The sequence below is a fragment of the Fukomys damarensis genome, unplaced genomic scaffold (genome assembly GCF_012274545.1).
Source record: "Fukomys damarensis isolate Sample0158 unplaced genomic scaffold, DMR_v1.0_HiC HiC_scaffold_32, whole genome shotgun sequence".
Taxonomy (NCBI): Eukaryota; Metazoa; Chordata; class Mammalia; order Rodentia; family Bathyergidae; genus Fukomys; species Fukomys damarensis.
The window spans coordinates 15,219,317-15,237,085 of record NW_022900944.1 but is presented as its reverse complement, the minus strand read 5'-3'; the positions used below and the strand labels follow the sequence as shown (position 1 = coordinate 15,237,085).

General features: G+C 34.9%; 1 protein-coding gene across 3 annotated transcripts in view; it reads left to right on the top strand.

The window, feature by feature from the left end:
- Cyld (CYLD lysine 63 deubiquitinase) overlaps positions 1-17,769 on the top strand; it is a 60,803-nt gene that overhangs the window by 9,870 nt on the left and 33,164 nt on the right. For 2 of the 3 annotated variants that reach the window (XM_010629257.3, XM_010629248.2), the window contains exons 4-5: positions 1,785-1,890; positions 16,604-16,612. In XM_010629257.3, the coding sequence (XP_010627559.1) occupies positions 1,785-1,890; positions 16,604-16,612 (115 nt within the window). The remainder of the gene's footprint in view (positions 1-1,784; positions 1,891-16,603; positions 16,613-17,769) is intronic. The other variant, XM_033757755.1, reaches the window with a different exon arrangement.

The following is a 17,769-nucleotide window of genomic DNA, read 5'->3' as shown; positions in this document are numbered from 1 at the left end:
CACACACACATATAACAGCATTTACATTTTTTAAAATGTGCAGTTCAGTGGCATTGTGTATTCTCATTACACCATCACCATTATCTGTATCTAAAACATTTTTATCTTTCTAAACTGAAATTCTGTGCTTATTAAATAAATTCTGCCTACTGTCCCCACAGTGTTAACCACTCTCTAGGAATTTGCTTGTTCTAGGTATCTCATAGAAGTGGAATTTGTCCTTTTGTTTAAGCCACTCATTTTTAGTATTACCTTATAATCGTATTTAATAATGGATACATTTCAGCATGACACATTAAATTGTACCTGTGGTATCAAAAGAACAAGAAGAAAAAGGCTGAGAACATTTTTGTCATAGATTGAAGATATAGCAAAAATTTGTTAGGTCTATAAAGAAAGAGATTCATACAGAATTATTAAATACTAGGATGAATTAGGAAAGGATATGAGTAATAGCGTTTTGTGCTCATGATGGCAATGTTTTTAGTAATCACTTTTATCTATTCAGATATAATTTGAATAGCCTGATAGGGTGAGGATGTTCTGACACAAGTTTCTCTTATTTTGTGCCTGGAAATTTTATTTGATACTCATTAGTTGTACTAAAGCAACATTTACCAAAGCCTTACTATATGAAGTAAAAACCAGAGTAAAATAGGACCAGAATAAAATAGGATAGCTAACAATAATATTTAATATTCTTTTAAAACTGATTTTCTGTAAGTTTTACTTAAGTCTTTTAGAGGAGAAATTATGGGCCAAGTGGAGGGAGTGTTGGAGAAGGAGATCCACTGATTATTGGGGCTACTTTTCCCTCATTTCCAGTCTTTTGGTTTGGCCCCAAATTTGGCTAAAGACAGTGAGGGCTGACCTCATTAGAGTTCAGCCTTGACACCGTCTTGTTTCCCAGGGTGGGCTGCTTCTGCCAGCTCCTACCTCTCTCTTGGTCCATTCCCCCAGTAGGCTCGTGCAAGCACTGGTTCCAGGCACTTCTAGTGTGCTCCTCAGGAGGAAGGTTCTGGCAGATGTAACTTTCTTCGTATGTTTTGATTTTCAGGGACGTTTCTATATACTGGTACTCAGGGAAGTTGTCTTCCTGGGCCATGTATTAATATATCTTGATGAACAGCACTGTGCTAGTCAGTGCTACATTGAAATATCAATGAGTTAAATAGCAAAACCTATTTTGGAAGAAATTTTTACATACCCATAAAATTTAAACAACAATTTAAAATGGCTTTTGAATATAGAGAAAGTCACATAATGGTTTAAATGTTCAGTGAATATAAAGGTGTGGATATCTTTTGGGGACAATTTCTGGGTAAAATGGTATATTAGTAATAAGCCTTCCTATGAAAACAATGTCTTTATTTATTTATTTTTGTTACTGGGGATCAAACTCTGGACCTTGTGCTTGCAAGGCAGGCAGAGGAACCACTGAGCCAAATCCCTGGCCCAAAAACAGTGTCTTTTAAAGCCTCAGACAGGTGTTATTTCATAGACTAATATTTATTGTCCAGTAAAATATGAAAGACACTGCTGATTCCTTGTTTAGCTATGGGTTTACAATAACTTGATTATTCTTAGTTCATATATTTCTAAAAACAGACAAAAAAGCCTAATTACTATGGCATTTATTTCTAATGTCTAATCTCTCTTAGGCAAAATAGTTAAAGTTCATCATTATAAAATATTTTAGAGTGTACTTTTATGGAAAATACATATTTTTATATTACATCTTATTGAGTATAATTTCAAAGTTTATCTTATTATATGATTTCTAGGATAACCCTATTGGCAACTGGGATGGAAAATTTGATGGAGTACAGCTTTGTAGTTTTGCAAGTGTTGAAAGTACAATTCTCTTGCACATCAATGATATCATCCCAGGTATGTTTCTTTATGTTTTATATATTTGTAAGGCAGAGTTTCTAACATGTATTTTATTACAAAACCATAAATATGTGCTTCAAAATGCAAGCTTTGAATTTGACTTTTATATGAAGGAATTGCTATTAAATAAAATGTCCTTTCTGAGCCCCAAATGAAAACCTTAAAGATTTTTATTTCCAGATGCAAGTGAAGGGTGACATTTATACATTATCTTTCACTTTTTCATCACTTAGCTATTCTAAGGAAGACCCCTTTCTGATAATTAGAAGTTTCAGAAACTATAATAAACTGCTAACTGTTGGAATAAGACCTTGGGTTAAAAAAAAAAAAAGGCCCTTGGGTTTAAACCAGAAGGCTTTAAGCAGCAAATGGTCATTTTATCTAATTTAATCTTCTGTAGAGGGGATTCTTGATGAAAATCCTAATTGTAGTCAGATTGTTCAACTTTCCATCTTAAAAAAAAATCCTAAGTATCTTTTGTTTCAAATACAAAACATCTAATGGCTACTGTTAGGTAATTGACAGGTTCCTAGAGAGAGTAACATCAACAATGCCATCCCATGCTGTTTGTAGAAATCTCAGTGATAGGCGTGTATAGTAAAGGTCACAGAGGCAGAGAAGCTGATACTTACTGCACATTCTGTCCTCAGGAATAAAATGTCCAAAGCCTGCAGGTAGACTGTAGCCAGGAATTGAATTAGATGCCTTGTACTTTTTTACACTCTTGATAATCTTATTTATTTATTTATTTTTTGGATACTGGGGATAGAACTCGGGTCCTTAATCTTCCAAGGCAAGCAGCACAACCACTGAGCTAAATCTCCAGCACTCTTGATAATTTTATAAAGTAGATTAAAATGTCCAAAGCCTGCAGGTAGACTGTAGCCAGGAATTGAATTAGATGCCTTGTACTTTTTTACACTCTTGATAATCTTATTTATTTATTTATTTTTTGGATACTGGGGATAGAACTCGGGTCCTTAATCTTCCAAGGCAAGCAGCACAACCACTGAGCTAAATCTCCAGCACTCTTGATAATTTTATAAAGTAGATATTAATAATCCCCAATTTGTGATTCAAAACAACAACAAACAAACAAACAACTGGGGTTCCAGTAGGACTAAGAATACCTAGGGTCAGAGTAAGTGGTAGAGTCAGAATTCAAATCCAGACCTGATTATAAAGCTGTGCTCTGTTCAGTACCTGCCACTCCCACCCCCAACCTCTGTGTATTCTTGCTGTGTGAGGACCTGCATAGAAAACCATATTTCTTGGTCTCACATCCTGTTTCCATGGAGATGTGTTTTGTCTCTAATTCTATAAAAGCTGAATTTTTACTGTAGCAAGGATCAAAACAACAGGCCAGCTAAATTGTTTATTTTTCCTTTTAGTGTTTTTCAGTTGTTGTTCATTTTGACACAGAACACTTTTCAGTTTTCTGCGGGTCATTTCTGATCCTCAGTTCCTTGTTTGGTAAAAATGAAAGGGCTAATATTAGGTGAACCTTCAGGTTCCTTCTAGTCCACACTGTGTGCCCTTCCTGTTTCCCTGTGGGTGAGGCAAGTCATACATTTATATTTTATAGCTTTCTCCTTAGCTTTTAGCTTTGCAGAAATAATACATTAATTTAGTAGGAGACATGAGATTCAAATGATAGCTTTATTTCAGTTTTGCTTTAGAAAAATCTGATATCCTATGCTTTTCTTAATTTCTTTAAAATCCATTTTTAATCTTACAAATTGAATTGCTAACAATTTCTTTGTTTACCTTTGGAAACAAATGATTTATATTCAGGGAAAAGCATGTGTGTGCTTCATACTTTGTTTAGTGATATTTAATTTACTTTTTTATGCTTGTTTATGGGGATAACACATCTTAGTGATATTATGAATTAAAATTGTTTTCAATATTATAATGAATACTTATTATTTAAAAAGCAGTACTATAAACTGAGCATGGTGGCCCATACCTGTAATCCCAGCACTTGGGAGACTGAGACTGGAGGATTGTTGTGAATTTGAGGCCAACCTGTGTTTCATAGTGAGTTCAAGGCCAGCCTGGACTAATAGTGACACCTTATCTCAAACCATCCCCCTCCAAAAAAAGCAGTACTCTGAAAGGTTGTTGATTGAGGTATTGTTAAGTCCCTACTAAGGCTTCTTTTAGATGTTGGGGATATAGTACAAAGCAAAACAGGACTAGGGTGGTCTGATGAGGTGGGTGAGAGTGGGTGGGTTTCAGATATAATGTAAGGAGCTCTTAGACAGGGTGGTGCACACTTGTAATCCCAGCATTTGGAAGGCTGAGCTAGGAGAATTGCTGTGAGTTTAAGGCCAGCCTGAACTATGTAGTGCGACTGTCTCAAAAAACTGAAAAAACAAAACAAAATCCACCCCAAAAAACTACCCCCCCAAAAAATCCCAAAAAAACTGACAATTACTGGCAGATAGTTTGGGTTTGGGTCTTGAGGAATCCATGTTGACTCCAAGGTTTGAACTGAGCAGCTGGAAGGCTGTGGGGTGGTTTATTGATGTGGGAGAGAGCTAGAAGAGCACGAATGTGTGTGTCGGGTGGGAGGGTGGTGCAGAAAGTCATGGTTTTGGTTGTGGATATACTAAGGCTAAGATGCCTTATTAAACAATTTTATTTGAATGTTTACATTAATATTTTAAGCATATGTTTAAAATTCTTAAAATGTGTAATAGTGCAGAAACTTTAAGAAATTTTAAAATGTGGATTATATTTACAAAAGGGTATAAAAAATATAAGAGTAATAATGAACACTAGTGTAAGTGCCATCCAGGTTAAGAAATAGAACATTATAGGTATATTAGAAACTATAGATGCACCTTGCCTTCACGATTGCAATACCCCCCCCAGGACTAAGCACTATTTTGATTGCTTTTATTAGCAGTTTCCCTGATTTTTTTATAGTTTTACCATATCGCTATGCCTAAAATATTGTTTAGTTTAGCTTGTTTTTGAACTTAATATAAATAGAAACATAATGATTATCCTTTAATTATTTGTATCATTTACTTAAAATGTATATTGAGATTCTTTTCTGTGGATAAAGGGGTTGATAGTTCATTTGGTGTCACTGTTTCATAGTCAACTTCATTGTGTGAATACCTCACAATTTAGTAACCCATTCTAGTGTTTGGGCTTTGAGTTACTTCCATATCTTCTTAATATTTGGTACTAATAAAAAGTTTTCCCAGTCTGATGGCTGAGAAATGGTATCTTAAAGTGGTTTTAATTTGTAGTTCCCTGATTACAAGTTGGGTTGAACTGCTTTTCCTGTTTCATAGTCAACTTCATTGTGTGAATACCTCACAATTTAGTAACCCATTCTAGTGTTTGGGCTTTGAGTTACTTCCATATCTTCTTAATATTTGGTACTAATAAAAAGTTTTCCCAGTCTGATGGCTGAGAAATGGTATCTTAAAGTGGTTTTAATTTGTAGTTCCCTGATTACAAGTTGGGTTGAACTGCTTTTCTCAATAAATTCTCAGCCTGCTTTTCATATGTTTATGGAACATTTGTGTCTTTTATTAAATACTGTATCCGTTTGTGTGTTCTGCTTATTTTTCTGCTGCTTATTGATTTATGATTACTCTATTTTTAAAATTTTCATAAAATGTTTTATTAGAAAATTTCAGACATATAGCATCTTATTCTTTACAGGGTATACTTTTCCATTGTATGGAAAACAATTCTATAATTTATTTAACCAACTTCCCTTTTGTTAGATATTTATATTGTTTCAAATCTTATACTACTCTACGCCACAGTGCTACTTTGGCTTTATACATAACAATGTATTTCCCACGTGTGCTAGCATATAACTTCCTAGACGTGAGGTTGTTTATGATGAAAGGGTACATGCATCTGTAGAGTCATGGATACTGTCAATTGCTTCCAGTTATGTATAGCAATTATTTATACCGGCAGAATTCGAGGATAACTTTTTCTTAATAGGTTTACTGTGAGAGTATATTATTAAAATTTTTCCCAATCTGAAAGGTGAAAAATATATTCTAGTATAGTTTTAAGTGACATGGTTGAACATCTTTTCATATGATTAAGGGCAATTTGTAATTCTCCTTGCATTAACTGTTCATATCTGTTTTCATTATTTAAATTGGATATTACTTTTTTATCAGTAGTTTCTTCTTTATACATTGTTGTGGTAAACTCTTTTATGATACAAGGTGTAAATATTCCCTTCCTTCACCCTATTTGCCATTTGTCTTTTAAAAAAACATATCTACCTGGTAAATCTCATTTATTTTTATTATGTAACAAGATTTACCATTTTAACCCATTTTTAAGTATACAATTCAGTAGTATAAAGTACATTTACTATGTTGAGCAACCATCAATGCTATCGATTTCCAGACTGTTTTTATCCTCTCCAATAGAAACTTTGTACCTCTTAATTCCCATTCTTTCTTCCCTCTAGCCTCTGGTAACTTCTGCTTTCTGTGTATAAATTTGCCTATTCTGGGTATCTCCTATGAGTATAGTCATACAATATTCATCCTCTGTATCTGGTATATTCCTCTAGCACAGTTTCTTTTGACTTTGCCTTAGATGTTTTTTTGCCATGCAGATTTCTAAATTTTTTACACAGTTAAATTCATCAGTTGTGTTTTATTCTGGATTTTGAGTTATAAAAATTTTTCCTGTGTTTTCTTCTATTATTGAGAACCATTTCACATACTTAAGCTTTGCTTAAAGTTTATATTTTCAACTATTTTAGTATATTTACAGATATGAAAAGTCATGTGCTCAACTTTAAAATACTTGTATCACCTATAAAGAATCTGTATTTTTGCTTTTACTGCCCCATTTCCTTGTTAGTGTTACATAGCCACTATTCTGACTTCTTGTTTCTGTCTGGGTGAGCTAGAGATTTTCTCTTTATATTCTATTTAGAGAAGTTTATGATGATACATCCAGGATGTTTTTCTTCATATTTGTCTTGCTTGGAGCTTTGCTAAAGTTTTTTTTTGAGACAGGGTTTTGCTGTGTGGCCCATCTTGGCCTTGAACCCTCAAACTCATGGCAATCCTCTTGCCTCAGGCTCCTGAGTTCAGGGATTATAGGCATGTGCCACCATGCCCAGCTTGCTAAACTTTTTGAATTTGAAATTTTAGGTATTATTTAGCCAAATGCTTTTTCTGTGCCATTTTGCCTTGTGACTTTAATTGGCTATCCATTAGAATTTTTAAAGTTCCTCCAGCCCTTGAGGTTCTGTTAACGTTTTTTCTCTCTGCTCTTTCAAGATGATTTCTATTGTATCTTCAACCTTGTGGACTTTTATTTCTTTTATCTTCATCATGCTGTGACATCTGTCTAAGGTCTGGGTATGTTATAAAGAAAAGAGGTTTATTTTGCTTATAGTTTTACAAAGGAGAAATCCAAGATTGGGTATCCTTGTTGGTTTGGCCTCTTTTGAGGGCCTCATATTGGGAGAGATGTCAGAGGCAGAGACTGCCAGTGAGACAGGAAGCCAGAGCACGAGGAGGGGCTGCTCTTGCTCTTTTATAGCCGCTTGCTGCTGTGAGAACACTCTTGAGACCAGCATTAATACTTTCCCAGCTCATGCTCCCAGTGACCTAATTGCTTTCCACTAGGCCCCACATTTAGAAGGCTCCGCCACCTTGCACTGCCATGCTTGGTACCAAACTTGCAGCACATGAACTTTTGGGGAACACACAGAAACCATATCAAACCTCATAGTGTCGTTGTAGTCAGCAGGATTTGGCCAGGGAACACATTAAATACTGGACACATAGTTCATAGGATTATTTTATGATAATTATCAAAAAAGTCAAATGCAGAGGAGTGCAAGGGAGATTAACCCCACACTAGAGGCCCAAAGGTTCCAGCTGAGGACCTGGAACCCAGCGCTTTCCCATACAAGTCCACTAGTGTCCAAGGCAATTTCCCCCAGGAGGCCAGCCAGTGGCCTAGAGCCACGGGAATGTCTTGTGCTTGTCCATATTGAGGATCTGCACCTGGAGGGCCCGAAGGCCAGTGATGGGAGCCAGAAAACCTATGCCAGTGAGATGAAGGATTTGCCTAGCTGAGTGATCCACGTTGGAGCCAGGAAGTGAGGCTCACGGTGAAGATCAGAGCCCCCTGATGAAAACAACAGCTATTCCCAGCGACAGCAAGATCCGGAGCTCCTCCTCCGACGAGAACAGCCTAGGTCACATCAGGAAAACCATCTGCAGCAAGTTTCTTATAGAAAATCAACGGGCCCAGATCTTCCCCTCCAGTTTCTTTTCTTTTCTTTTTTGGTACTAGGGAACGAACTCAGGACCTTGCGCTTGTGAGGCAGGCAGCGGCACCACTGGGCTAAATCCCTGGCCCTTGCAGTTCTCTTTTTATGGCTATTGGTAACAGTCCTCAGGTGGATCCTCTACTCCCAGACCATGCTGATTCAGTTCAGCTGGGCAGTACGAGGTGACCATTATTCAATCCACCACAGTCATCAAAAGAATTATTTTTTCAGATACTATATTTTGATGTTTTTTTAAGCACTTTTTAAAAACACTTTCTGTCTGCTTCTTTTGTTTGTTTAAATAATTTTTATTTCTTTGATGGAGATTTCTTCTTTACTGTATTTTTTCTTTACTGTAATATATTATAGATTTTCCTTTACTTCTGTGAATATACTGTAGTTATAATTGCTATTTTTAAAAAAATCTGTTAATTCCTAAACCTTTATTGTCTATGGGTCGATAGCTATTATGATTTTTTTCCTTTTGATAGTAGGCCACAATTTCTTTTTTTTTTTTTCCAATATTGCCTGAATGTAGTAGTATTATTTTTTTTGGTCAGAATTTCTGTCCATCATCTATAGGAGAAATGGTCTGGTAGGAACTCACTCTACCATAGCAGTTATATTTTAAATCATACACATTTTTTCATATAGAGACATTTATTCAAGTAAAGATTTCCCTGAGAAGGTATGGTGACATTTATGATTAGGTTTTATTTTTACCATTAAGTTTTACTTTTATTTGTAACAGTTTTATTTTTCTCATGGCGCTGTGGATTGAACCAAGGACCTCAGGCTTTGTAGGCAAGTGCTCTACCACTGAGGTAAGTCCCCAGCCCATACCATTTAATGTTTAAAGTTTTTGTTCCCCCCCCTTCCCTCACATCCCCTCCTTCCTCATTTTTTCTCTCCCTCCTTCCTTTCCTCCCTTTCTTCCTTCCATCCGAATTAGAACAAAACCTTCCAAGAAAGTCCTTTCAGATTGGAGCCTATGGTTCTTAACCTGGAGTGATTTTTGTCCCCAGGGAACATTTGGCAGTATTTTGTTTGTCACACTGAGGTGGTGGATACTATTGGTACCTACTGGGTGGAGACCAAATATGTTTCTAAACATCCTACAGGACAGCTCTACAGCAGGACACAACAAATTATCTGGTACAAAATGTCAGTGGAGCTAAGTTGAAAACCCTGTTTCAAACACATTGTGATAGTTATGCTAATTTTGCAATGTTATCTTGCTAACTGCCTAAGGGATTTCCTTGAAGAACTTTATCTTTCATGATATATGTATTCTTGCAGGGGTAACTGATTCTGGCTGATGTTTTGTGAGACAGTAATTGTAATTTCACTTTACTTACCAAATCAAATAACTTTATGGGATTCCTATTTAATTATTATTATTTTTTTTGGTGGGGAGGGTGTTCAAAGGATATTTTTGGAAGCTCAAAACCTTATGCATCTTAGATTGAGTTTAACTATCCCTTAACATACGTTAGTTGCATTTATTAGAATTTTACATTTTAAAAGTGCATATAATTTATTACATTGTTATATTGAGCAAGTTGGGAGACTGGAGAAATCATGGTTAGTCTTATTAAAGAAAGAAAGAAATACCTGAAGTATAAAGGTGGCTTATGTATAACTGATTCTGTTTTTTCTTGGTTTGTTGCAGAATAAAGATTAGAAGTGTTTTTTCCCCCACTCTACAGCTGTATTTCTTTCTGAGTATGTTTCCCACTTCTCCATTTGGTTTGAAATGTAAATTATTTTGGGTTCTGCAGTAGCACTTAGAAAAAGAAAAAAAAAATATATCTGCCATTTCTGTTTTTCTTGTGATAGAAATGAATATAACCTGACAAAGAATTTTCTTTAATTTATGTTAAAGACATGCACAATTATTTTTATTTAAATATCAGTAAGAATTAAAATAATAAATACTTGTGAAATGACTCTGGGGAGTCATTTGTCAGGCACTGTGGTCTTCTAGATCAGTAGTTGTCATCAACATCATTTCTGGCTGAGAGCAGTGTTGAGAAAGGAGAAGAATGCTTTTTGTTTCTTTCTTTTAAAGCTTGGCATTCATAAACCCTGAATAGGAGCTAATTAAGAATGATACCAGCTTTTACAACATAATGCATAAATTACACTTATTTGCCAACAAAATAAAGCTTGCAAACAGACTTTAAAAATTAAAGTTGTTTAAACAAAAATTAATTTAGTTTATTTGAATGAATATTTATCTCTATTTCATGTCATCATTAACATTCTTTTCTTGAGGGGGAAAAAGAGTCATAGTGTCTCCTTTAGTTGCTTAATTTCTTTTTCTTGCCCAATTACCTTCATTTGTGGGACAAAATTAATATTTCCAGCATTGAAGAAAGCTTCCTTTTAGGAGCATTTGAACAGCTGATGAGATTAGGAAAGAATTCTTCCCAGTCAATTCCTTGTCACTCTTGGCTTCTGGCTACTTCAGACTAGAAGATGCAGAAATCTTAGACCTACTATAAAATTTTTCCTCTTTTCATTGCTGTTCGAAATGCTGACACATGTAACAGGACATTTTGTTCAGGTTCTTGATGTTGTTGTGATGATGCATATCAATTAGTAACACCCATAAATTACATGCTTCTGCTTTTCCAGTTCAGTTCTTTTCTAGTTGTGGGGGGGTAGAGTGTAATGCTGTTTATTTTTAAATTTTAGACTATGCAGTACATCCAGTTGCACAGAACTTTAAAAAGCTATCTAGTGAGAACTTTCCTACTGACATTGGTCCCAATTTCATTTCCTTTTGTATGCTTGAGCAGTTTTTTCTTTTTTTATTCAAAATGTGCTTGTCTTTACCCTTTAAAAACCACCTTCTTAAAAAATATTGAACAGCTTTCTTGAGATATAATTGGCATACAGTGAGGTGCACAGATTTAAAGTGTGCAGCTTGCTAAGCTTAAACATACACATGCACCCATGAGACCATCAAGATAGTGACCATATCCTTACCCACAAAGTATGTTCTTTGGGATTGCTCCCTCTGCCTCTGCCATCTCCACCCCAACTCAGGCAACAATTGATCATCTTTCTGTCTATATACATTTATTTACATTTTTCAAAATTTTGTATAAGTGGAGTAACTTGAGTACTTTTTTTGGGGGGTGGTTTGAATTATTTCACTCAGCCTACATGCTTTCTGATTCATTCCTCTTGACCTCTTCATTTCTGAAAAGTATTCCAGATTGTTTAGTCATTCACTTGTTGATGAACATTTGGGTGGGTTTCTGGTTTTTGGCCATTATGAGTAATGCTGCTATGAAAATTCATGTACAGATCTTTGGTTTAATGCTGTCATTGCTTTTCAGTACATTTATGAGTGTGAAATGGGTGCTACTGTTGTCAGTGATTTTTTTTTTTTGGATTTGCATTTTACTAGTGACCAGTGAAGTCAAACATCTTTGCATTTGCTTATTTTTCGTCTGTGTATCTTCCTTGGTGCAAATCTTTTGATCTGTTTTTTTTTTATTACTGAGTTTTGGGGATTTATTTATAAATTCCAAATAACAGAACTTTATCAGATATATGATATACAAACACTTACTAAGATTCACTTTCAGTGAAACGTTATTTGTCCATTAGCTAGTTTATCCTGATAGTAATATCTTGTTAAAGGATAGTACAGCATCACAGTTGGTATTGATACAGTATGGTCCAGGTACATGACATCCCAGTCACCACAAGGATCATTGCCATTGCCCCTTTATTGCCACATACCTTCCCTCGTACTTCTGCTGTCTCCTTAACTTTGACAACTACTGCTCTGTTCTCCATTTCTCTAATTTTGTCATTTCAGGAGTGTTATATAGAATGTAATTTTCTGGAATCGACTTATTCCACTCAGCTTATGTCCCTGGAGATTCATTTTTGTTCTGTGCATCAGTGGTTTCTTCTTTTTTGATACCGATAATACTCCATGTTATAAATGTTCCACTGTTTGTTTAATGATTTATCATTGAAATAGACCTACTTTGATTCCAGATTTTGACTATTATAAACAACACTTTTATAAACATTCGTGTACAGGTTTTTTTGAGTGAACACAAATCTTCATTTCTCTGGCATAAAAGTTCATATAATATTTACATGGTTAGTTTTACACACTTGATCTTAGCCAAAAGGCCGAGAAGTGATTACATGGTTAGTTTTAAAAGCAACTGTTACACTTTTCTAGAGTGGCTGTACTATTTTACATGATCATCGGCAATGAATGAAAGCCGGTCTCTCCACCCATTGCCAGCATTTGGTGTTAACATTATTAATTTTAGCTGTTCTGAGAGATGGAGGGTGATAACTCATTGTAGTTTTGAGTTTCCCTGATAACTCATGATGTTGAGCATTTTCATGTGTTTTATGGCAACTGTAATGTGCCTTTTTAGTAAATTGTCTCTTTTGCCTAGGTTCTGATTAGATTGTTTGGTTTTTTATTGTTGAGTTTTGATAATTCTTTATATATTATGGATACAATGGTAGTTCTTTGTTAAATACATTATTTACAAATATTTTCTCCTGATCTTTTCATCATCTAAACAGAGTTTTTCACAAGGCAAACGATTTTGATTTTATAAAGTCAAATTTATAAAATTTTCCTTTTACAGATTTGTGTCTGTAGTGTCAAGCCCAAGAGCTTTTGCCTAGCTCTAGATTTGGAAGATTTTCTCCTCAGTTTTAAAAAGTTAAAGTATAATTCATGTGCCATTAATAGTAAAAAACTAGAACTATATACTCATCCTATTAAAACACACTTCAATAATGTTAAGTATATTTGAATGTTTTGCATCCGTTACTGCTATTTATTTCCAGGATTTCCACACAGGAATTATTTTTGTCATCCTGAGTGGAAACTCTGTACCCACTTTCCCCTGCCTCCTCCTTGCAGCCATCCCTCAGGACTACTAATCTGCTGTCCCTATGGATTTATCTATTCTGGACACTTCATATAAATGACTCTTGTGACTGGCTTGTTTTAGTTAAGCATATCTTTTTCAAGGCTTATTTCTGTTGTATCATGGGTCAATACTCAAGTCCTTTTTATAGCCAAATAACATGCCAGTGAATTTTATCCATTCATTAGCTGATGGTATTTAGATTGTTTCTAGTTCTTGCTGTTTAATAAAAAATGCTGCTGTGAACTTTCATGTAAAGGTTTTTCTATAGCATATGTTTTTGGTTCTCTTGGGTATATCCCTAGGAGTGGAATTTTGCTCAGTCTTACCATAATTCTATGTTTAGTCATTTGTGGAGCTGCCAGATTGTTTCCAAAGTGATCACCAGAAATGTATGGGAATTTCTTTGCAATCCTCTTTTTTTTTTTCAATTTAATCATGGTTTTCTATTTTTCATCTAATCCTTGATCCATTTTTAATTGATTTTTCTAAGATAAGAAGTTTTTAAAAAAATTTTAACTTATGAATATCTAGTTGTTCCAGCACCATTTGTTGAAAAATCTATCTTTCTTCCATTGGATTACTTTTGTACCTTCATCCAAAATCATTTGGGTGTATTTGTGAGGGCCTATTTCTTGGTTCTTGAGTCTGTTCCATCGATCTGTGCATTCTGTCCTACTGTCAGTACCATATCATTTTAATTACTATAGCTAAATAGCAAGTTCTTCTAAACAAAAGTATTTTAGCTATTCTAGATATTTTGCTTTTCCATATACATTTTATAATTGAATTATTTATATCTACACAAAATCTTGATATTTTGTGGAAATTGCATTGAGTCTAATTTTGAGGAGAATTGATGTCGTTTGGTTAGAGGGAACGACCTTGTTGAGGCTTCAATTTGTCTCTGCCCATGGATATTTCTAGGTTGACTTCTGCAGCTCTGAGACTAGGATATGTATGAGGCAAGAAGGGAAATCTCTGCCATGTGGTTGCTTGAAGCTGAAGTCCATAGCTGGTCTCTGTACTTCTCCTCAACTTTTGAAGTTTTTAATATTTATTTGTAAATTATGTCCAGAGTTTTTAGTTGTACTTGGCAGGAGGAATAGGGATAATTCTATCTACTCCATATTCCTAAAAGTGGAAGTTATGCCTTCCTTTTTAAGTTAACAATTGGTTTCCTAGATTCCTAGATCATTTTATATTAGTACATAAATTGCACAAGTTACTGAATTGTATTTTATTATATGAATGTACCATAAACTTTTTTTAAAAACCAATCCCCTCCTGATGAATATTTAGGCTGTCTTTAATCTTTTTCTTTTACAAATAGTACTTCTGTGAATAACTTTATATGTGCATATTTGTCAGTTGCACATATGCCAGTAGAGTGGCTAGAAGATAACTTCTTAGGAATAGAACTGGTAGGCCAAAGGGTGTGTACATTTTATATTTTGATAGGTGGTGATAAGTGCCTTCTACAGAGATTACTTGTCACTTTGAAACACCCTCATTTCTTATATAGAAGGACTTCTGGTCCTGTGAGACAGAGCCCCGACAAGGATATTTTGAATCACCAGATGTCAGCATTCAACTCTGGTGTTATCTTCAAGGTCTTGTATTTTTAACATAACACTTATCCAAAATATAAGGGAAGTATTTATTCTTGTCAGTAACCCAACAGTGGGGAGATTTTTGGATAATTGCTGTGTATAGTATGCTTGATATAAGATTTTATAATACCTCATTATAGTCAAGTGAATTTATATTTTCCTCACAAGATTTTTCTGTGGTGGTAAATTGTCATTTGGGTCTGAATTATGCTGTGGCTGATGATGTTAAACCTATCAATTAAGCAGTTTTTCTCAATTTAATGAGTCATTCAAAATCACAGACATTTCTTTTGGTTTGAAAAAACTTGTTCACTAGTTTACTGTTAGAATTTTCTGCCCAAGATTCTCCAAGGGATTTTCCTTTTTTGATGAAATAAATAGGAGTAATAGATAAGCTGCTAATGTTATTGTTTTGAATGCAGGTCTGCTGAGTTTATATTATGCACATTTTAAGTCTTATTTATTTTTTTGCCCAACACACTGTTCATGCTGTCGTGTATAACAATAGCTCACTCCTTTTTATTGCTATGTAGTATTCTGCCATATGAGTACACCACAATTTCTTTATCTATTCTTCTGTAAAATGGATTGTTTCCAGCTTCTGGTTATCATGAGAGGATTGCTGTGTACATTTTGGTACATGTTGTTTGTTGGCTATATCCTGCTATCTCTTTTAATATCTTTAATTGGGTTCATTTTAATCTTGCAACATTTTCTGCTGACGTTTTTCCTTTGTTTTCTATAAGTTAGCAATCTCTTAACATTTATTTGAGTGAGAAGGCTTTGTTTTATGATCCCTGTGGTTTTGGATCATGAACTTAGTTGTGAAGAAGTAGTAAGAAATATTGGGTATATAGTAATTGCTGGAGGGCAAGCTAGATGTGGTTAGAATTCTGTTGCAGTGTCCTGTTCCTCAAAGTTGATGTTTGCCTTGCAAGTGCAAGGTCCCAAGTTTGATCCCCACTAACAAAAATAAAAATAAAAATAATTAAAAAGTTAATGTTTGACTCCTTCTCAAAGTCTCTGGAAGAAGGTTACCGTAGTTTGCCACCCCAGAGTCCTCTAGTTCACATTCCCAATTCATGCAGCCCTCTCCAGCAGCTCATCATCTGACTTAATGGTACTCGAGGCTGCCTTCACAGCTTGACAGAGGGCAGATGGTCTCTAGGACTGCAATGCCTGCTAACTATGGAATGTACACGTGTCATGCCACGGTGAAAATGTCTCTTTTCAGTTATATGCAGTTAATTACAATTAATAGTGGGAATTAATTTTCTTTCTTTTTTTAATTCATTAAGTTCGTTGGTACATTTGAGGTATACAATATAATGACATTCATCATTGGGAATTTGTACCTTTGCATGATATGTCATGGTTCTTATTTTTTTCCCCATTCCCCTTCCCTCCCTTCCAACCCTTCCACTCCTCCCTATTTACAAAGACTTTTGTTATGTTTTTTCTTTTTCTCATGTTCCTTTCCCCTTCCCCTCTCCCGTCCTCTTTAGCTGTCATAGGTGACATTTATAGATACTTGAATGGTAGCATCATAATAGTATTAGCAAATAACATTTCTTTTACTATAGCACTTTTTAAAGTCATGGTTAAACAGTATAATTTTTGAATTAAGATAATATTCCAGTATCCCATTTGTTCACATTCTGAGATGTTTAAGATGTGTAGTTTAACATGTATTCGTCTCTTCTTCCAACCCTGGAAAACGTTACCAAGCGTAGTTTACATAAAATTAATTCAGTATGATTTCCTTTTTTAAAACAATGGCCTTTTCCTTGTATTTAAAATGTAAAAATCTTCCTATTTTTTCTTTTTGTCCTCAAAAATCCACTGTGGGTGATATCGTTTTTGCTGATATACAGCTTTATCAGGTATGACTCCTAAATGTCATGTTGGACTTCACAGATATGTCGTTTTACATTTTAAGGATAAAACTTCTCATATTAACTTTTCTACATTTATTTGATCAGTATTTGAATACCTTATAATTGTAACTCGGCTGGAGGCTTTAAATGGTCTTTGTATTAAAAGCAAATTTGCCAAATTTATTACATCTATACTTCAAAGAGAAGTTTAGGGTGTTTTCCCCCAAAACATTAGTGTTGTATGTCTCTGCTTTCTACATTATTAATTTATATGTAATCTTCATGTTTTTCATGTTTATATGTGTATTTGCATCCATATCTGTATTCTTAACATATATATATTTTTAAGGCTAACACATATTCCTAATGAGCATATTCCTCACTGTGATAACATATTGCTGCTCAGGGTTTTCTCAAACTGTGTCTCATGAAATATATTAATCTGAGGGCCGGGGATTTAGCTCAGTGGTTCCTCTGCCTGCCTTGCAAGTGCAAGGTGCCGAGTTCAATCCCCTGTACGGGGTGGGGTGGGGATTTGAGATCCTAAGTAGAGTGGCCCAAAAAAGTATCATTAATAAGTTTATTATACCCATTCCTGAGATACTCACAGTGTACATTAGCATATTAAGGATTCTTGTTTTATGCAGTAAAGAAATTGTCTTTATCTCATTGTCTCCTAGAAATCTTTGGGTATGGAACACTTCATAATACATAGAGGTATTTGGGGCATACTGATTTGAGAAATGCTGCAAAAATTGTGAATAAGGTTTTCTTAGTGTTTTAAAACATCAAATAGCCAGGCAGGGAGGCCCATGCCCGTAATTACAGCATTCTGGGAGGCTGAGGCACAGGATTCCAAGTTCGAGCCTAGCCATGGCAACTTATCCATTTAGTGAGTTGGCTATAGATGTAGCTCACTATGAAGGCCCTGAGTTCAGTCCTCGGTATAACAAAAACCAAACAAAGCCCCCCCTACAACAAAACCAAAAAAACCCAACAAACAAACAAAATTGACTGCATATTATTGAGTTTTCAACACTTTAAAGCATTTAGCTGAATTGTATTTTGGAAGTATATTTTCTTGTAGAAATTGTATTTGGAGATACAGCAGTGCTTTCCTCTTGATGGTCTTTAAAATAATTTGGAAAATTGTTGAAAATTGT